This window comes from Bos taurus, chromosome 8 (assembly GCF_002263795.3).
Source record: "Bos taurus isolate L1 Dominette 01449 registration number 42190680 breed Hereford chromosome 8, ARS-UCD2.0, whole genome shotgun sequence".
Taxonomy (NCBI): domain Eukaryota; kingdom Metazoa; phylum Chordata; class Mammalia; order Artiodactyla; family Bovidae; genus Bos; species Bos taurus.
In genome coordinates, this window is record NC_037335.1 from 46,951,530 (window position 1) to 46,973,832 (window position 22,303).

General features: G+C 40.0%; 1 protein-coding gene and 1 non-coding gene across 10 annotated transcripts in view; both read right to left on the bottom strand.

Annotated features, from left to right (window-relative positions):
* The window catches only part of TRPM3 (transient receptor potential cation channel subfamily M member 3), a 607,343-nt gene that overhangs the window by 240,362 nt on the left and 344,678 nt on the right, over nt 1-22,303 (bottom strand). For 6 of the 9 annotated variants that reach the window (XM_059889198.1, XM_059889197.1, XM_059889203.1 and 3 more), the window contains one exon: nt 11,837-11,911. The exons of the other annotated variants lie outside the window; for them this stretch is intronic. In XM_059889198.1, coding sequence (XP_059745181.1) covers nt 11,837-11,911 — 75 coding nt within the window. The remainder of the gene's footprint in view (nt 1-11,836; nt 11,912-22,303) is intronic. 9 annotated transcript variants of the gene reach the window in all.
* Nucleotides 10,979-11,074, bottom strand: MIR204 (microRNA mir-204). The gene has a single exon (NR_030795.1). It is a non-coding gene; the product is annotated as a microRNA mir-204 (primary transcript).

A 22,303-nucleotide genomic window follows, 5' to 3' on the forward strand; every position in this document is an offset into this window, starting at 1 on the left:
AAATCTTTTATGATATAAACAAGTTTCCCTCAGTCTGATTTCAAGGCACTCCAATCTGATTTAAATTCTCATGAAATCAGGAAGTGAAGTGAAGTGAAAGTCACTCAGTTATGTCCTACTCTTTGCAACCCCACAGAATTCACCAGGCTGGAATACTAGAGTGGGTAGACTTTCCCTTCTCCAGGAGATTTTCCCAACACAGGAATTGAACCTGGGGTCTCCTGCATTGCAAGTGGATTCTTTACCAACTGAGCTATGAGGGAAGCCCTCATGAAATCAGGAATTATACCAATGCCCAGTTTCTGTGCTCATTAGTTTTCCTTGGACTACTGAGATTGCTTTCTGATTTCTCTGCCTCTTCAACAAACATCACATATAACTGCTAGTTATCATCTGTAAATAGTCTTCTCTGTTAATAATCTTTAGTGGGTTCCCAGTGCTTATAGATAAAAGTCCAAATCATTTTGCATGACAGACAAGGCTCCCTATATGCTGGACCCAATCTTTATTCACAGCCTCATCTCTCCAGAACTTTCTGTTCACTCTGATTCTAGTCTCATCTAGACTATCTTCTCTATCCTCCATCTAGGATTATTTTAAAATTTCTTTGCTGCTGCTGCTGCTGCTGCTAAGTCACTTCAGTCATGTCCGACTCTGTGCAACCCCTTAGACAGCAGCCCACCAGGCTCCCCCGTCCCTGGGATTCTCCAGGCAAGAACACTGGAGTGGGTTGCCATTTCCTTCTCCAATGCATAAAAGTGAAAAGTGAAAGTGAAGTCGTTCAGTCATGTATGACTCTTCGAGACCTCATGGACCGCAGCCTACCAGGCTCCTCCATCCATGGGATTTTCCAGGCAAGAGTACTGGAGTGGGGTGCCATTGCCTTCTCCAAAATTTCTCTTTAGCTATCCTAATTTTCAGAGAGGATTATCTCTCCCTACTCTAGATTTCATGAGGAGGAACTTTTCCTAAACTCATCCTTGGGTTTCCTATGCTCTTTTACTCACTTGGTAAATTGAAGAAATAATTGGATTTGCTCACTCTTCTTTCTCTTGGCATCTTCTTGCCTGCAGGAAACCCAACATCTCCCAACTCCTCCAGTACTGGCCCTGAGGATGTGTGCAGTGGATGGGGGATGAAGGCTTACTGTGGAATTCTGCATAATGCTGGTGAGTCAATAAACCCACTTGGTCAACAGTCTAAAAGTCATGTCTGCTAACTTGTCCCTCAACTAAAAATGATATTCTGTGTTCCATCAACTACTTCTTTTGTTTCTCAAAGTGTTTAGAACTTGGATGAGGAAGAGAGCTGCTATTTATTGTGGACCCTTATAAACTCTAACTCAATCTTCCAAGTCCAGTTCAAATTTTACTAATTCCTGAGGCCGTTCCTAACTCCCTGAGGCAATATTAATTATTCATTCCTTTGTAGTCCCATTGTTTAGTTTTTTATTTTTCTACATATCCTTTGGCATTTTAAAAATTCTGTTTTGCTTTAATGAAAGTTTCATTCACTATTGTAAACTCTTTGGGACAGAGACAACATTCTAGTTTCTATAGTGCCCCACACTTAGAAGGCAGTTCAAATAAATGCTTGTGAAATAAACAAATTAGAAAGTACAATGCCTAGGGTCTATACCTTGGGACTACTGCTGCTGCTAAGTCGCTTCAGTCGTGTCCGACTCTGTGCGACCCCACAGACGGCAGCCCACCAGGCTCCTCCATCCCTGGGACTCTCCAGGCAAGAACACTGGAGTGGGTTGCCATTTCCTTCTCCAGTGCATGAAAGTGAAAGTGAAGTTGCTCAGTCGTGCCGACTCTTAGTGACCCCATAGACTGCAGTCTACCAGGCCCCTCTGTCCATGGTGTTTTCCAGGCAAGAGTACTGGAGTGGCTGCCATTTTCTTCTCCATACCTTGGGGCTAGCACACCTGAAAAGAAGTGACTAAATAAATAGGTTGTTGTAAGAGACTGAGTGTCATATCTCTATACTATTGATGAAAACTGCTGAAATAGAGATGACAGCCATTTAAATGGCCCCTGGTATTCTTTCACAGGCTTTTACCACTGGCCTCAGTGGTGCTTAGACCTAGATGAGAACATGCTCAGTAACCTGGGATGAGTGCTCACAGTTTGCCTGTCCATCTGGATTAAATTTGGAAGAGTCCAGATTCTTATTTCTCAGAATTGGACCTAGCTAGAGTGACAACACAGAGAAGGCAATGGCAGCCCACTCCAGTACTCTTGCTTGGAGAATCCCATGGACAGAGGAGCCTGGTAGGCTGCAGTCCATGGGGTCGGGAAGAGTCGGACACGACCGAGCGACTTCACTTTCACTTTCATGCATTGGAGAAGGAAATGGCAACCCACTCCAGTGTTCTTGCCTGGAGAATCCCAGGGATGCTGGAGCCTGGTGGGCTGCCATCTATGGTGTCGCACAGAGTCAGACACAACTGACACGACTTAGCAGTAGCAGCAGCAGAATGACAACATGTCCTGGCCACTGGGTAAAAGGATGCAAGGTTTACACTCTTCCCCTTGCTGGAAGAATGTCCATATAGTTATTACTTCCTCTGGCTTAACTATATGACTAAAGCGGAAACCTAATTCTGTCTCTGACGTGATGGATACATATTAGCAGCTATGCTGCTGTAGACCAGGAGTGACCTTCATTTACCACCCAAGTTATTGTAGTTATTAAGATAACTGACTGCTATTATCATGTATGAGACAATGGAAGGGTACTGATTATTTGGGATTTAATATTGATATTTAATTCAATTTCTGACCAGCAGTTGGGAAAAGCAGTACATTTTTATTTGATTATCTGGCATCTTTTCCAAAAGATAATGTGCTCAATCTGATCAAAACTTGACTGTTAGTAAATTCTAAGTGAGAAAATGGTGATAGTGTCATGGGGAACCTTCTTTCTTCTGGTTTCAAGTTTCCATGAGGAGGGAGCTCCATTTGGGTGACTCATCTAGCCTTCTGTCCTTCTCTTACTCATCTCCACATATATAATTGAGTAATCTGGTTGAGGAGAAGGCAATGGCACCCCACTCCAGTACTCTTGCCTGGAAAATCCCAGGGACGGGGGAGCCTGGTGGGCTGCCGTCTACAGGGTTGCACAGTCAGACACGACTGAAGCGACTTAGCAGCAGCAGCGGCAGCAACCTGGTTGAAAAGTCTTTCGGTGAGGAGGATTTATCATCTTTTTTCCTTTTCCTCCATGGGCCAGTGCCTGTCAGTGATATTAGTAAAGTTGTTTCTGTAGACCCAATTTTCTTCTCTGGTTGGCTGCCTATGGGCTGAAGTAAGCAGGCAAACCCATTTGGCCCTCACACTAAGTCATTATCTCCAACTACTTCATCATTAATAAAAGTGATATTTTGATCTCCATCTGCTTGACTCTAGTGTTCAACTCTCAATTTGAATCTTGTCCTGTCAAGAGTGAGTTATAATTTACTGGACTTCCTCAAGGTCCAACATCATGAATCACAATGCTGTTATTTCTGTTTCTGGCATTCATTTTGAAGCAGCATTTAACAAATTTGAGCCTCTGGTTCAAGTTTGTGAGCATGATCTTATTTTTCAAATGCAAATAAAGCCTTTTCTGAAGACAATTTTTCCTTAATGTCCTTATAGTTCCTTAAAAGGAAACAACAACTGCCACAGATTTTAAAAAGCTTATCAAAAAATGGAGCCCAAACAAGGTGCTTATGAATTTCTGGGTTGCAGTGAATGACTATATGTAGTGAAGTCTACTCAGCCAACTGACTGAAGGCTCTTTCCCCCACAGGTGAAGTAGCAGCTAGAGCTAGAGCACCCACCAGTTGCTGGGCACTCAGCCAGGCAGATTGTACATGCTCACTCAATTTGCTCACCAACTCTATGATAGAGGTATTATCATCCACATTTTACAGTTAAATGGAGGCATTGAGAGCAAATTACAAGTCTGAACAGGGTTTCAAACAGAGGTCTGTTAGGAAATTCAGAGCCTGCACTCTGCATTCTACTTGGCTTGTCTCCCACTATGGTGACTATGTAATTTATCATACAAAAACCAGGGCGTTCTCATAAATGAAGAGGTCATCATTAATCATTTCTGGGGGATGAAAACCAGAACTATTTAGTTTTGGACAAACCTATACATATGATCTCTCTAAGGTTTCAAATGAAGTTCTAGCAGATTTTTTAAAACAGATGCCAATTTCAGATATTTAGAAAGGAGCCTGAGTTTATTCACTGCCTCTTTGCTTGCCTCTTCCTGGCTTAGAAAAGCCACGACTCACTAGTTGCCCCTCCCTGATTCCTGAGATCCAGTTTCTAGTGCCATCTAAATAAAGCACAGCTGTTCATTATCAGAGATATTTCTTCCTCTAGACACACAGAGGGATGAAGCTCCAAGGAAGGATTAGATCATTAAGCAAAGGAAAATAGCAACAACAATATCAGCAGCACCTGCATAAATCCTTTAGGGGGGAATGATCAATTTAAAGTTTTTCTCATGTTCTAGCATATCCTTGTTGGTGCTGGAAATAAATCACTTCTTTTCTCTCTTATAATAAATGCCTCATTACATTCAATCTCTTATGCACACTGGGGTATCGTGATGAGAAATCAGATAGTCAAAACCTAGGGGCATGCAGGGGTATTCTGGGTCCTTAATCACTGGAGGTGGTTAACCTCATTATCCTACTCTGTCAGGTTGGTGGGAAGTAGCCACTTGGCTTGGAGAAGGAAATGGCAACCCACTCCAGTGTTCTTGCCTGGAGAATCCCAGGGACGGGGGAGCCTAGTGGGCTGCCGTCCCTGGGGTCGCACAGTCGGAAACGACTGAAGCGACTTAGCAGCAGCAGCAGCCACTTGGCTTATTACTACTGTTGCCATGAAGAGTCATTTGACTGCAATAATAAGTGCTAACTTATTAGGGTTAGCACTTTAGGGTTATCCTAATGTTTTATATATATATATATATATATATAAAAGAGTGTGACACTCAAAGGACTGCTCTTAAAACCCTGATTCTAATGTGCAAAGAACTAGTTTGTGCACTGAAAATTATCACAAGAAAGGGTGGGTGGAAATGCCCATTTTTCAGTTCTCGGCTCTTCTTACCATTAGTGCCTTCTCTAGCAGGATGGCTATCAAACCTAGCATGCTCCAGAATCACCTCGAGGATCAGCTAAAATACATTCTGATCAGTGGGTCTAGAATGGGACTTGAGGATGTGCATTTCTTTACCAGCTGATCCACAAGGGAAGCCTGAGGATGTACATTTCTAACAAGTTCCTGGGTGATGCTATTGTTGCTGGTCCAGGGACCACACTTTGAGAACTACTGTCTTCACAGTACAGGGAGTGGAGACTCTGGCCTTTGAAAAGAAGTGAAATCTAAGATGTGCCCCTTGGAGTAAATTAACATGAAAGCCCCTGCAGTAGTACTGAAATATCCTTGTTGTATTTCCAATAGTCTATTAAAGTCTAAACAGGAGTCTGCAAACTTTTCCTATAACAGGCCAGACAGCAAATGTTTTCAGCCTTGCAGGCCAGGTGATTTCTGTTGCAAGTGATCAACTCTGCCACTACAGCACAAAAGCAGCCTGAGATGGTACAGGAAAGAAGGAGGACTGACCTGGCTATGTTCCAATAAAGCTCTGTTTACAAGGTAAGTAACGTGCTCGTTTTGGCCTACAGGCCATAGCTTGCCAACCTTTGAGTAACTAATGTTAAAAATGATTCATATAAGGCAACATCTGTTAGTTTGCCAAGTCCAAGTATGCCTATGATCAATGAGAAACCAACCAAGCTGGAGACCTATGTCAGCAAAGCACTGACATACGTTCTCTGTATCAGCTGCACATGGTTGGTAGACTACTGCCTACACTGGAAAGTAGGTACTCTTCTTGCAATTCAGCCCCTACAACCAACTATTTAAAATCCAATGGCTCAGCACTTCACTCTAATTCAACAGGAGTTTCACTGAACTGCTGGAAATTATTCATCTATACTTAATATATTCTCTACTTGGTACTTTGCTGAAAAGTCAATAATAATTGAGTTATTAGTTAATTCATATTTTGTTGCCAGGAATGACTGGCAACATTCCTGATGATCAGTTCCCAGGTCTCTTCTTACTTGTCCTGTCAATAGAAGTTGACATGGTTGGTTGGTCCTTCCTCTTGGAAATATGTTCTTTGCTTGGTTTCCAAATAGCATTCATCTCTGGTTTCCCTTTCACTTAAGAAGCAGTTCCTTCATCTCCTTTGCTTATAGAAGGACTGTCTTAAACCTTGGTTCTTGATTCTCTCTGTCTTGTCCTCTCCTCACACACTGTCTTGGTGATCTCATCCACTAAATGGTTTCCCATACCATCAACACATGGACAACTTCCATCTTTATGAATCCAGGCCAAATATCTCCACCAAACTTGAGTTTCACATAACTGTGCTTCTCTTTCAGTCTCCACACATGCTATGAAGCATCTCAGATCTGATATGTCCAAGTTAAGCTCCTGATATTGTCTCATCCCCACCATCCCTACCCTCACAGTCTTTTCTACTTGGGAAACAGCAACTCTATTCTTCTACCTGATCAGCCCCCCAAACCTGGAGCCATACCCCATATCCAATCTTATAGTAAATCTTGCCTGCTCTACCTTCAAATCACAGCTCAAATTTGACCACTTCTCACCTCCTCAACTGCTGCCACCCTTAGTCTAAGCCGCCCCTGGCTTTTGTCTGGATTATTGTCATTTTGGCTGGCTTTTCTGCTGTCATTCCTGCTGCCGATTTGGATGACTGTCAACTCAGCAGGTACAGAAATTCTGTTGAAACATACAAGACCATTCCTTTGCTCAAAACTCTACAAGTTCCATTTGCCACAGAGTGAATGTGAAAGTCATAGGTCTTTCTGTCCTCTCTGGCTCTTGTTCCCTCTTTGGCCTCCTCTCCAACTCCCTTCCTCCTCTTTCATCCATATGACCACACAGGCTTCCTGATGCTCCTCACATGTGTTTTCACATTCCCACCTCTGTGCCTTTTTATTGCTGATTCCCCGGCTGGAAATGGTTTCCCCCAAGACATCACATGGATTTCTCCCGCACTTCCGCCGAGTCTTTACTCAGATGTCTCCTTTTCGGGGAGTCTTCCTCTCATTCTACTGATATTTGCAGCCCCTTCCCTGTACTCCCCTTTCTGCTTTCTCTCTCTTTCTCTCTCCCCAGCACATTTCACTATGAAATACACTATGTATTTTATTTATTTGTTTTTTGTCACCTTCCACCCAAATGTAAGCTCCATAAGGGCGGAATTGGCACAGACTTCTGGTCTGACAAGGCTGCTGTGAAGTGTGCCTTGGGGAGCTGAGTCTGGGTCGGCAGAGCCCTGGGCATGGGGATGCCAGCTTCAGCAAAGATGCTGCTGGCTTTCCTCAGCCAGGGAGCACCAGAGCCTTCCACCTGGGACTAAAGAGGCTTGGACAGTCACTGTTACCACTGGTCACCTTGGCTGAGGGAGGTTAGGAGGCTCTTATTCAACTCTCCTGGTACATCATAAGCATTAGAAGAGGAGGGGTAGCGGGAGAGAGAGAAGGGAGAGTGGGGTGGGGAGGGGAGAGATGAGAAGAAAGAGGGAGAGATGTAGGGGGAGAGAGAAGATGGGGGAGGGAGAGAGAGAGGAAGCAGGAGGGGAGAAGGGTAGAGGCAAGAGGTATGAGGAGAGAGGGGAGAGAGAGGAAGGGAGAGGGAAGGAGGGAGGTGGAGGGAAGGGAAAGAGAGAGAGTGTAGGAGAGACATAATAGATAAAGATTAAATTTACCAAAACTAGCTGGAAAGGGGACTTGGATTTATTCGAATTAAAGAAAACTATTATGTGACATTCCCTACATGCCCAACTTTATGAACAATAATTCATACACCCAACAACAGTTCTTATTACTTGAAAATGGAAACAAATAAATCAGTGGAACAAAACAAACCCTGTTCCACGCATACCAAGAAAACAGGATAGAAGGACATACAGGGTGAAGTGAACTTTCCACTTCTCCCCAAACTCCCCCATGACTTCATATTAAATTCTGATGTGCAACAGAGTCAATATTCACTTCCTGTGTTGTTCTTTTGGGTGAAAGAAATGCTGCTAATGAGGAAGGGCTCAGCTCAAATTCGTCTGATGGCCAGAAAAGCTGACTCTTTAATCTTCACCACCCCCCCGCCTCACTGTTTTAGCAAAGGTGCACCTGCCTCATTCCACCAGGAATTGGCCAGAGAACACATGTGGACCCAGAGATGCCAAGGCTCATTAGCCAACAAGATCTGTTGATTCCTCTGCCTGGGATTTAGGACTTGAGTGTTTGCCTGCAGGGTTGTGGCATGTGGGACTGCACGGCTTGTGAAATCTGGCCTCCTTGCAGAACAGGGACAGCCTGTTCAGTGAGGGGTAAGAGTGCTTGTTTGCCTCAGTGATGGATGCCAAAAATACAAAAAAAGCTGCTTGCTTATTTGGCCAAAATGAGGGCATAACATCTCTATTTTTCTCATATTTTTCAGGGGTTAATGATCTTCAGCTACAAGTTTAAGTTAAAAGATTTATTTTATTCTGTTAAAACTTACAACAGCTTTATAACTGACATCTTGGGAGTACTATTTCTAGTCATTTTCCAAGTCTATATTAAATATAGACTTCTATCCACTAGTTTAAATGGCTTGAAATGATCCAAACACTATTTTGAAAAGGTGGGTAAATTATTTTAAATCCTGAGAAGGGGCTTTGAAAGGTCTTATGACAAGTTCTCTAGCCTGATCCGTCACTAGTGAATTAAAATCTCAGCCTGCCTTTTTTAAAGACCCCCTAGTGAGATACCTTATTTTCTCCAATTATATCCCACTGTAAAATTGTTGATTATGGCAGAAAAGTAATCAGTCAGCACAAGTTTTCCTATCTATTTTATGTTTGTCTAACTTTCTAAAGTTAACTACACATTTCTACTGAATGGTTGATACTAATCTAGACTGAAAAGCAGCCGTGGGCAATTATCATTTTAGGTAAGTGGGGAAAAATCAATACTTATTTCTGTTTCTATGTAAGTGGAAATAATGAAGCCATGTTGGCACTGGTTATCACAAATATGTATATCCTAAGACTATCTAAATCCACAAGACAGAAATGATTTAACCACAAGCACGAGTCAACAGAAACACAGTCAAATTTCCAGAATAAATGCTTTTATGCCCATGATAGTTGGAAGTGTGCATGATGGTCTCTGCCTGTACACATTTCTATTTATTTATCCTCCCTGAGTTTAGGTATTACTGTTTTATTATGTGTCCTTTCTATATAGCTTGTAGTTTCTAAACATGTCTATTATATTTTTACAACAGGCTAGAAATGAGAGTTAAAAATAAGGCCAGAAAATCAAATATTGATGTTTATAATAATTTATTGATCACCTACCTACATGGGCCAGGCACTGTGCTAGCTTTGCATGATGACAAAGGTGAGGATGACTCAGGCTCTGCTCACAGGGAGCTCACAATCTGCAGGTGATGGGGAAGGGGTACACACAAACAGACAACCACTCTGTCAAAGGCTGTGCTATAACACAGGTTTATGGAGTGCTGTGGGAACGTGGGTTATGTGGTAAACAGCTGAGTCTAAGACAATCACTTGGGGGGTGTGTGTGTGTCTCGGGTTTGGGGGGTTCTGATAGGATTTCAGAGAAAAGAAGATTTTCAAGCTGAGATTTAAGAGTGTAGAATTTTGTCAGTAAGTAGAGTTGGGAAAGGCTGGAATTTCCACAAATGTCAAAATGGGACAAAAACACATCCAACAGGGTATGTCACTTAAGAGAAATTGCAAGTAGCTTGGAATGGGTGGGACATAAGGTCCACAGGCGTTAGGAAGGAGAAGAAAGCTGGAAAAACAGATGAAAAGATATGCAAGGTCTTCCAATCAGCCGTGAAAGGAGGAAAAGACTGAGTTCCATCAAGGAGGTTTATGTTATCATCAGAGGAAGCTGTTAGTTTTGCCAGTAAAAGGAAATGTTGCTGACTCAGACCAAAATGTCAGTCTAATATTTCCAACCCAAATCTTTCTAATCTGAAAGGCGATCTCAGCATCCTTTCCTACATGTAAGAGAACCTAGTAGATCTTATTAGAATGGTGGTCAGTTCCCCAGTTCAGACTCATTTGTTGACGGGAACTGTCCCAGTCCCAGAATAGACAGTTCCAATGCGGAATGAGGTCTTTCCTAAAAAAGACAGTGCTCCTAGCTCAAACTGGAAAATAAGTCAGATAAATGAGACAGGCAAATACCAAGAAACAGGTTTCACTAAAATGTGTTCTATTCCTTCAATATTATTCTTTTAACTCCGTGATTATCTTGACTGACAAAATGACTTCTCATTAAGAAGCATGGCAAACAGTTCAGCGTCACAGCTAACTTCCGTCAAGTCATTTTATAAGATGAACAGAGGGCAGATATCTAAACTGTAACTGTCTTCTTCACACAACCTATTCTTTGAAGGGAAAATTCTTTAAAAGTCAAAGAAAACTTCAAACAACATTCAGTTGACAGCATCAAGAAAATGGCAAGTTATTACAGTCCACAGTTAGCTGATCATGTATTTTGGATGGTCTTCTCCTTGAATGGTTGAGTCTGCCAGTAGTAATAATTTTCAATGATGAGGCTGAACATGTTAGAGCATCCAAGGAAGACAATGAGATGTTCCTGATGTATATGTAAGCTGCTCAGAGGAAGTTTAACATCCTTTTCAGGTCACTTGATTTGAATCCAGGGCTATCAGTCTATGAGAATCTAAATTCACTGCTTCCTACTTTCAGGGCTCCCCAGATGAAGTTCTGCTATAACTTTTACTTGTTATTTATCTCATGGCATAGTTATGAGCTCAGTGATGGAAAATTCATGTCATGGTTACCCGCAATGTATTGGATGATGGTGCAATGATCAAAAAAGATGCCGGTGATGACAATTGAACGTCCCTTTGCCTTCCCAGCCTCCTTCATATATTCTCAGGCATAGGATGACAAAGGGAAGTCCACGAGTCACATGAAGAAAGACTGTAGCCATGGGCACACGACCAGGAACTCCTCAATTTGTCTTCACCCCTGCCGCCCATGCCACCACCCCATCCTACTTCTTCCTGATCCTGTTCCTGTGAATTCCCCTACCATCTTGCCACTAACCACAATCCCTCCACCCAAAAGTTCTGCCAATGCTTAACCCCAACTGAATCAATGTTCAACCCACGCCTGACAGAGATTTCATGTTCAAACAGTTGTTGAGTGAAATCATGACCCCTAAACCCTCCAAGGTAACAACATTTTAGAGAAAGGTCCTTTTAGATGAAATAATGCTTCCTTATATGGGGCAAAAAGAGCAACAATTTTGGAATCCCATCAGCCTAGGTTTGCACCTGGCTGTGCCACTAAGTGGATAATAAAACAAGGGCTTAACTACCCTGAGATGCCATTTCATCAACTATAAAGAAGGTAGATAATAATTCCTACTTTGAAGGGTTTTTGTGACTGTTAAGAGAGACAGTATACATGAAAATGCTAGCACAGTGCCTGGAATATACTAGGACTTCAATAAATGCTCACTTCTCTCTTCTCCATCTTATGTGGTATTATTGGGATGATAAGTAATAGAGAGTAGTTAACCTCTGATGTGGTTGGATGTTTTAGAAGAGATAGAGATAAACAGCAGTCACAGGGAGGGATAGTGTTAGGAATGTGTAAAAGAAATTACTATTTCTATGGTTAATTTTCTTGGTTGGGGTTTAAGAGGAGATTCATGTTGTCCATTAATTATACTTACCAATTGGGTCTAATTGGCAACTACCCCAAAATGAATAAAACAAGCGGGAGTCAAGAGAGAAAAACGGCAGGCATCCTGTCAAAAAATAAAATCTTTGAAATTTCTACAAGCCAACCGTCACATACACATTTTATTAAAGCAGACTGATCGCCCAATTTGTAAATGTACACATGTGATGGCAACTCAGGTTGCATATTCAGATCTATGCACAGCATCAGACAGCACTCTGCACCAGCTATTCCACGCCTCGTTGCTCCTTCAGTTGAACAGGCCCTTAAAATAAACATCCCCTTTGCTGGACATATCCTTCATCATTCTGTTTCAGTCTAGGTAACTGCTATAGGAGTTAAAGAGTTAAATGAGTCAAACCATGTTAAGTGCCTATAACAATACTTAGCACTCAGTAAATCCTCAAGAAATGTTTGTTGTTGTTATACTAATTATACTAATAATATGTCTTCTGAGACCAAACAAGAAATGGATTCCTCCCACCCTCCTTTAAAAAGTCTTCTTATTAATTTCTAGAAATACGTGTCTTATTCTCACAAAATTAGCTACTTTTGACCTAAAAGAAGTAGTTTTTTTAGAGGCCAATGTACTTATTTTCTTTTAAAGGGGAACTGAAACCAATGCCAATGTGTCACTCAACATACCTAATGTTATTTACTGAAGAGATCCCCACATTTCCCTCTCTTCTTTTATCAGCCAAGAAAATGATTAATTAGAGTCATCTATTTCCATGTCTATCTGTCATATAGATTATATATCTTTATCATCTATCTATCTTCAAAAGAAGTTGAAGACGTTTCATTATAATAGGTTTCCTACCAATTTGGCTATTCTACCCATTCTAGATAAATTTAGTGGTGAGTCATGTCTCTGGAATGGTAACTTATTAACAAGCTAGTTAAAGGCTAGATGCCTCAGGCAGGATCTCATTTCAAATCCAGGCCTCAGGAGAATCTGCCTCTGCCCCCTTTGCTCCTTCCCTAAAACAGCATTTACAGAGGGGCCCAGATCCTCAAGTGAGATCTTCCAGACTTAGTTTTCTTGGATCAAGTTAGGTTTCTAGAAAGCGCGCCAGTTGTTGTTGGTTGGGCAGGGAGTAACTAGTTGGTGAGAGGCATAGATGGGTCCCACCCCACTTTTCAGGGAACATTACTTGGTAATTCCTCAGTGCCTGTAACTTGGCAGAGCAGCTTTTTCATAACAATATTCCTTGAAGCACAAAATATAAGGGTTGGCTGTTCTGGATTCTCAATAGGTTGCAAAATAATAAACTAAGAGTAACTAATGTATGTTTTCCAAAGACAGTGCTAAGTCATGTCCGACTCTTGTGATTCCATGAACTGTAGCCTGCCAGGCTCCTCTGTTCATGGGATTCTCCAAGCAAGAATGAGTACTGGGGTGGGTTGCCACTTCCTTCTCCAGGGGAATTTACCAATCCAGGAATCAAACCCCTAAATTTACTAATTAGCACATTCCTGAGAACAGAAATTCAGCTTGGGAGCACATACCTCCCAAGGCCGCTCTACTACTCACTGTATGCAACAATTAGACCACTTGCTAAATACTATAAGCAAAACCTCAAAGAGTTGATGACACAAATCCTCCTGGAAATTTAACACAAAAGCACTTGTTTAAGGAACCCAGCACAAAATTGGCTTAGCTGCATCTTCCTGCAGACTGAACAGCACACTGGTATTTTTAATTTCTTTCTTTTTTTCCCTCCACAGTTACCAAGCCCTAATGAGCAAAAGTTAAATGACATTTTAGTGCAGATCAACCAGATTTGTTGCATGGCTAAAAATGGAAATGTCTGAACATCTGCTGTCAGTTGACTGTGATTCCAATTCTCCTGATACTTCCTTGTTTACCCTTCAGGATGCAGTGGAGAAAATGGTCTCAAGGGGGAAAATGGGAGAATAAAGGGCTAAGGATTTTGCATCAAATAAGGTTGATATCCCAAGTGCCCTGCTTTATTCCTTCCTCTGGTGGCTGGAGAACCTTTTCTTATTTGAGGTCTCCTGGTGCTTTGTTAAAAAGAATAAGAGAAGTATCTCCCAAACTAAGGGGATAACAATGTTGAGCAAAGAGTAGCAGATTTGAAGTTTGGAGTCCTGAGTTCAGGTAAAAGTTGTGCCAGTTAATTCACTATGAATTTAGGTAGGACACATGACTGACCTTTTCCAAGTGGGCCTTCCTATCTGAGAAATGAAGGCAATGAACTAGATGAAATATATATGTATACATAATATCTATGATAATTTACAGTTATGAAATATAGAATATGAACATATGAATAGCTCTGCTTCTGCCCCATCTAATCTATGCATACATAATAAGTCCTGTTTATCACATTATATGATATTCTATCTTGATAACATTCTATTAAGAAGCTTCAATAAAAGGGAAACAATGAAACATCCATATCTTATCCGTATGATTTTGATGATCCTGTTTCCTAAAAAACAAACTAAGCCTAGTTCACATATAGACCTTATATTTGCAGCTGAAATTTTGCTTATGAAGATAGGGAAAACAATTTAATGAAAGTAAAATAAATGTAAGTAGACACATGCTATGCACTACCTTTCTAAATACTGAAAGCTTTCACCTGCATGGTGCTTGCAATCTGTTACCCTGATTCCATCTATCAAAATCTTCCTTGACCACTCCCCCTCCATAAACATTCCATCCAGAAGCTTTTGGTCTGAATTCCTGTTGTACTTCATATCATTCAAGGGCATTTAACACCTGCTGCTGTTCAATGCAGCCCTTTCATACTGAGAAGACATGGAGCACAACAGTTGAGGCGCGGATGCAGGCAGACTTCTTGGATCTGCCACTTACTAACAGTCCGACTTTGGGGGCTGTTACTTGTCCTCTCTTTGCCTCAGTTTTTCTTTTGGCCAATGGGAATAATAATAGTACTTATTTCACAGGGTTGTTGTAAGGATTAAATCAGTTATTTCTGGTAAAATTTTTAGAATAGCACTTGATAGCTAGTTATTGTTAACTTAATTACAAAACTCTAAGTTCTTCAAGTGCACTGCTGCTGCTGCTGCTGCTGCTGCTAAGTCGATTCAGTCGTGTCCAACTCTGTGCGACTCCATAGATGGCAGCCCACCAGGCTCCCCCGTCCCTGCGATTCTCCAGGCAAGAACACTGGAGTGGGTTGCCATTTCCTTCTCCAATGCATGAAAGTGAAAAGTGAAAGTGAAGTCGCTTAGTCGTGTCTGTTAGTGACCCCATGGACTGCAGCCCACCAGGCTCCTGCATCCATGGAATTGTCCAGGCAAGAGTAGTGGAGTGGGTTGTCATTGCCTTCTCCGTTCAAGTGCACAGTTATGTCTTATTTATCTAGCCACCTCTCCACTGTGTTGTATATTTAAGATATACAAGGAAATACTGGTAGAGTGACAGAAGAAGTATCAGGGGGAAATTAACAGACAGTGATCACTATTTATTTTAGGTGACAGATTTTTTTGAGTTTTCCTTCTTGCCACATTTTGAAAAGCTGAAGAACTTTTGACATGTATTTGTCTCCATACAAAACATCTTAAGAGCATAGTGGAGTCAGGAATATAGTGGGAGCCTTTTATTCCAGTGTGAGCATTACAGACAATATTCAGAGTGAAACGGCTTTTGACTGAGTTGAGTGTGAGCCTGCTCCATCATAGGGAGTAGGATCCAGGAAGAGGGGAGCTGGACTATAGGGTACCCAAGAGCCTAGTAAAAGGAAAATGAACAATTTAGCTCTATAGAATTGTGCTCACAGTAGAGATATAAAAGTAGGGTATTTCCAGTAGCCCCATCACACTAGGATATCTGATTATGGCTAAGGACTGGGAATAAATTTAGGGCATTTTGTCATTTACCAAATCTAAACAGGGAAGATAATTTTGGTTCTGATTTCACCTATTCTCAAATATAAGCATCAAACCTGTTATATATAATTAAGAAAACGTAAATGTGGTTATAAACACAGTTATACTGTTGTTCAGTAGGCTTTCACTTAAGAAAAAGAACATAAAACTACCATTGGATATATTTCCATATGAGCCCAAACAGAACTATTACATTTTTCATAATAACTTCAAAGCATTTCACTGTATGTCTACATGTAATTTGCATGTGTGCTCAGTCACTTAACTCAGTTGTGTCCAACTCTTTGCAACTTCACGGGCTCTGTCCATGGGATTTTCCCAGCAAGATTAGTGGTGTGTGTTGAATTTAATTGGTCATTTATTGGTGAATATTTGAATTATTTCCATTTTTATTACTGTAAACAATATGACAATAAATATGCATAAAATAAATTCCTAGAAGTAAAAAAGTGTATGTACATTAAAATTTAACAGGGTAGCCAAATTATCTTCCAAATAAGGTTGCCCATATTTGCCCATCCTCCCATACAGATTTCCACACATACTTATTGACACTAGATAATTTTAACTTTGGTTTTTGTCCATGTTGATAGGTTAGAAAGCATTTCATTGTTGGCTTGGCTTTCATTTCTTTAATTTTGAGTGAAGTTGAGCACTCCACACTGTGCTGCCATGCCCCCCACCCCCCAATTATCCTGTTAATATATTTTGCCCATTTTCTTACAGGATTTTCCTTTTGGATTTGTAGATGCCCTTTGCTTATTATGTAAATGATATCTTTGTCATGGATGTAAATATTTTCTTTGCTTTTCCATTTGTTTTTTGAATTTATTTATACTATTTTCTTGATAAAGGTGAAAGAGGAGAGTGAAAAAGCTGGTTTAAAACTTAACAATCAAAAAGCGAAGATCATGGCATCCTGTCCGATCGCTTCATGGCAAACAAATGGGGAAACAATGGAAACATATGACTTTATTTTCTTGGGCTCCAAAATCACTGCAGATGGTGACTGCAGCCATGAAATTAAAAGATGCTTGCTCCTTGGGAAAAAAACTATGACAAACCTAGACAGCATATTAAAAAGCAGAGACATTACTTTTCCAACAAAGGTCCATCTAGTCAAAGCTATGGTTTTTCCAGTAGTCATGTATGAATGTGAGAGTTGGATCATAAAGAAGGCTGAATGCCAAAGAATTGATACTTTTGAACTGTGGTGTTGGGGAAGACTCTTGAGAGTCCCTTGGACTGCAAGGAGATCAAATCAGTCAATCCTAAAGGAAATCATTCCTGAATATTCGTTGGAAGGACTGGTGCTGAAGCTGAAACTTCAATATTTTGGCCACCTGATGCAAAGAACTGACTCATTGGAAAAGACCTTGATGCTGGGAAAGACTGAAGGCAGGAGGAGAAGGGGATGACAGAGGATAAGATGGTTGGATGGCATCACTGACTCAATGGACATGAGTTTGAGCAAGCTCCAGGAAATGTAAGGACAAGGAAGCCTGGTGTGCTGCAGTCCATGGGATTGCAAAGAGTCGGACATGACTGAGCAACTGAACAAGAATAACATACTAATTTCTAATGGAGTTTCTAAACATTGAATCTGTTTTCTACAGAAACAGTGTGTCTGAATGAAAAACTCACAATAGCTCTGAATTTGGTATTAGAAACAGATAAGGGAAAAGGATACTAGGCAAAGTACAAAAATAGGCCAAGAAACCATTCAATACAAAGAGTATCTACAGAGGAAACGTAAGGTCTATTTTCAAAGTGCTGGCCTATGGTTTTATTAAATAGATCCTCCTAGGTTTATTCACTTAACAAGATAGAAAAGAAACCCCAGCTATTTTTAGTTCTACCTTTTTAGTTTTACTGAATAAAAGCTAAAATCAAAACAAAAGCTACCTAGGGTTGGATCAGTAATGACACATGTATTTCAGTCTCTAAAACAAGGTGACCATTTACCATTTGTTAAGCAAAGTGCTACTAATTAATTTTTTATAACTGTCAGGGTCAGCAAATAACTTAATTATATATTTTCAGGCATTCAGAAGGTTTCAAGAGCCTTTCAGTTATATTTTGCCAAACTGCTAGTTATCACTTAGGGGTTATAAAATGTAGGAATGTCAAATTGGATAACTGGAACAAGAAAGCTTTAAATCCCACACAAATGCATCTGCTTTTCAGGTCTTCTCAAACATTTTCTCAACAGAGTGAGAAGATAGGTTGCTCTTATTCCCTAAGGAGGATTTTTCATCCTTTTTTCCCCAACTAGGCCAAGACTCAGTTACAACCTTTCCTCCTCAGGAATGATCTGAGGGGTGACCAATCTCCATTCTACTGCCTGTTACCAAGAGTATAATCCTTTGTAGGCCACATGAAAATTATTTCTCAGGCTTTATCTTTGAAATATTAAACACAACATCATAGAAACACAGAACAGAATCTGTTCTATGTATTTTTAATATTTAGGCATTTAAAGGTTAGAAATGATGTGTAAAATATATGTGGCTACAGATCTGTTATGGAATGTATATAAATTATACCAGCACAGCCTGTGCAATCAGTTTGAGGCTAAGAGGATCTGTTTGGGTTAACCCAAAAAGTTAATTAAATTAATACAGTTTAAAATAATGTATACAATTTTAGATGGCATATCTCAATCCAATTTCAAGGGGAAATTACAATCTATCCTTGAGCCAGTGCAAAACTTTTCAACTATATATCACTAAGAAACACACAGATGAAGAGTGAAAGGGCACAGGATGAAGCATATGATACAGATGTTATTTATAGACAAAGCTCCTCAGTGAACACACTGAAACGTATAGGTGTATCTTACTTATGAATGGCAGGTAAGCTTTACCTCACGTGCCAACCCCAGCCCATTCTTCATAACCATATGAAATGCTATGCTGGAAAGGTGTGGCAAAAACTACTGACTGTACTCCGATATCTATTCTCTTCCTTCATAGTGGTAGAATTCTAGCTCTTTGCCTAGGATAGTTTCGAATCTACTTTTTGCCAGATGTGAACATAGCATGTAAGCCAAAATCCTGTATATGACCTCCTCATTGTGCCTTTAAGGGGAAGGGTTACGACTTTTTCCTGATTCCTTCTGACCAGAATCTAGGTGTGATAGTGTGTTCCCACAGACCATGAAAACAGGGATGTACAGAGCAAAAAAAAAAAAAGAGAGAAGATATCTGAGTCCTCAACACTGTGAGGGCACTACATCAGGTCTGGACTCACGTTCAGAATAACACATGTATAAGGAACAAACTTCTGTCTTACTGAGGCATCCATTGTTTTGAGTCATTGTTACAGCAGCAGAACCTGTGTCTTCATGAATGTAAAATGGTCCTAGCTGTATCAAGGCTCAGTGGGAAAATGTCTCGCTAGGTTTGCAGTGTCAATCATGGGTGAGGGACATGATGGTTCCATGCTAATTCCAACTTCTTACTGTATTTCTATCCAACCTACTACAAAATGGAAAACCTTCCAAGGAAACTCTGATGTAATTCACACCTTTGCCTTCTACCTCCATCTCTGTTATTGTTGACACTTAGGCCTGGTCTTTTGTGTTTTGCATCAATACAATGAGACTCACTTAACAGTCATAATAAGAATAAATAATATATGTAGTATTTATGATATAAATTATTTATTTATATATAAATGACTAAAATCTTTTAAAATAGCTACCCAGGAAACTATCTGCTTATTTCGATAATGCTGCTTTTGCTAAAATATTTCTAGAATTTTTTTGAAAACATTAAGTTTGCACGTTTCTTATAAAATATGAATGAGTCAAAATCACTTAAATGTATTTAATACCAAATCAACAACTCTTTACTGAGCACTTACTATGCATAATATTATGCCAGTTCTGGTGTCAGAGAGGTTGGTAAACAGTAAGGATGTCAATAATATTCTTTAGATGATCTATGTCAAATTTCCAGGGTAAGTTGTCTTCATAATTTAACAAGATGAAAACACTAATACATATAAGAAATCTATAGCCAACTCATTGGAAAAGACCCTGATGCTGGGAAATATTGAGGGCAAGAAGAGAAGGGGGTGACAGAGGATGAGATGGTTGGATGGCATCACTGACTCAAAGGACATGAGTTTGAGCAAACTCAGGGAGATAGTCAAGGACAGGGAAGCCTGGAGTGTTGCAATTCATGGGGTCGCAAGAGTCAGAAATGACTTAATGGCTTAAAAGTATAGTCCAGGGAAATCAGAGACATAAAAAGCACTACTTTATAGCATTTTATGTCATGATTTTATTCATTCACTCAAGGCTTATATTACTGCCCTGCTCCTTTATTTCCAAAATAATTCCCAGTAATTTATAGATTAAATTTAGAGGTCTCTTTGTATTCAGTTTTAAACTCTTTATTCTCTTAGGACCTTGGTGCATCAAAATATTCCCTTGGCAATGAATTCTAGTGAGTAGGCTCTTCAAGGGCCTGCAGGTAAAGCAACCACATTGCTGGGCCTCTGTCTCAAGTCAGCTAGTAACTGTGGATTCTAGGATTTCTCTGAACACCAAGGACTCTGACAGGACAGCCCCTAGCATTGAGCACATTTCTGGAGTCACTGAGCCTGAAACATACAAAGCAGTGGTGCTAAATGAGGGTGTTGCTGAACCAGAAATTCTCATTTACTTTGTGAGTCAGTTCTGCTGGTAAGCAGGTTGGTATGTCTGTTCAAATGAAAAACATCTTCCTTAGAGCCATTATGGCAAAGAGGTCAATTCAAGTCCATTTACAGTTTTCAAATACACTGAGAGCTCTAACACAAATGATGACTTTGGTCTTCATCCAGAAGAGAATAGATTCAGAGCAAGTGAAGTTGGATAAAAGCGAGAACTTCCCAACAGCAAGGGATGTTAGGATCTGAAGGACAGGCCAGGGCTGGCACCCAGCCTCTGCTGTGGATAGAGGATACTAAAGTCTTCACAGTGTTAAATATTTTAAATCTCACCACTGGCTCCCTATTGCTGCTTCTTCTACATGTCTTTAGAATAGGACAGAGCATTTTGGATGTGTGTGACCCTGCTGAATTAGGTGCTGGGTACTAGAAAGATTTTGAAAAAGAAAAAGAAACTCAAGGAAATATACTCAGAGTAGTATTTTCTAAGAGATGTGATTGGCATTTGGTCCAGGTAATTTCTTCATGTGAAATTGTCCTGTATGAGAATATTAACATTTCTGCCTCCTCCCTTGTGTATTTTGGGAGTGCCAGAAATTGTCAACCACATCCATCCGATATTTTAAAATACCTCCTCTGGGAGGCAGTGTCACCTTAGTTGAAAACTACTATGACCATGTTTAAGAATTATCACCATGAAATGGTGGTAAAGGAACAAGAATATAGTTATGAGTACTTTTTCTGATTAAGGAAATTTCACAGAAACAAAATGCTTTAAATTGATAAGTGTCACATCATGGAGGTGAGCTTTTTAAAATAAAATCTCCTGGAACCTGTAGGACTTTACCAGCTTGGTTGAATCACTGTGTTGATTAGCCTGTTCATGGGTCTCCTGTACCAAACAACTCAGTGGAAAGCGAGACATCTGTTCCCATTATAAAGCAGAGCTATGACATTCTGTGCTACTGGGTGACATTATTATTGTCATTATTTTTGTTAGTTTGTGTAAGCACAGAATCACATATAAATAGGTATATTGGCCAAGGGACTGCATAACAAAATATTTGTTTTTTTTTTTCCCCCAGAGAATTCTAAATAGTAAAATCCTCAAATACCAAATTTGATTGTGCTTTATGAATTCTGTGATCATTTCTGCTACTTGTTTACTTAGAACTGCCAAGCCAATTTTAATCTGCTGCTTTAGACAAAAGTATTCTTGGTGGCTTCATTAGATGAGGCTATGCTCAAATGTCAGTTGTTACTCTGGGGCAAAGAAAATGCAGAGCATCAAATTCTCTTTCAAGAAAACCCTGACGGTAGCAAAAGCGCCAGTTACAAAAATCTGAACCTACCCAGACAGCCTCATTCATTAATAGTGCAGAGTAGGTATATCTACAACAACTGCCATGGGAACAGCATCCTCTTAGACGGGATGTAGTCTGATGTAGATTCACTTTATAATATGAAGAGGACAAAGTTGGAAAATTCTAGCCTCATAATGAAATTTCCTACAAATTTATTGTTCACGGTCCAATTAGATATGTAATCTGATAAAACTTTGCATTCAGCCAAACCTAAAATAAAATTCAAACACAAAGTAGTAACACTTTAATCAATCAGAGAACAAAGAGAACTAGATTTCTGTCCTCTTCCTCCAATCTTTTAAAATCAAATGGTAAATTATAAGCGGGAAATCTGGCCCAATCTAAACTTTATATACAAGTCCAACCTCATATATTCTGAATCAATTCATATTTAGCCCAAATTCTAACACTTCAGTTCTCAGCAAACCTAACTGACATTCATAATGATTGCTCCAGGACACTAGAATAACTTTACTCTCTAAAGAAATATTAAATTTTCTCCATTATATTCTTTATTCAGGAAAGAGGAACAACTACAGTTTAGAATATATTTT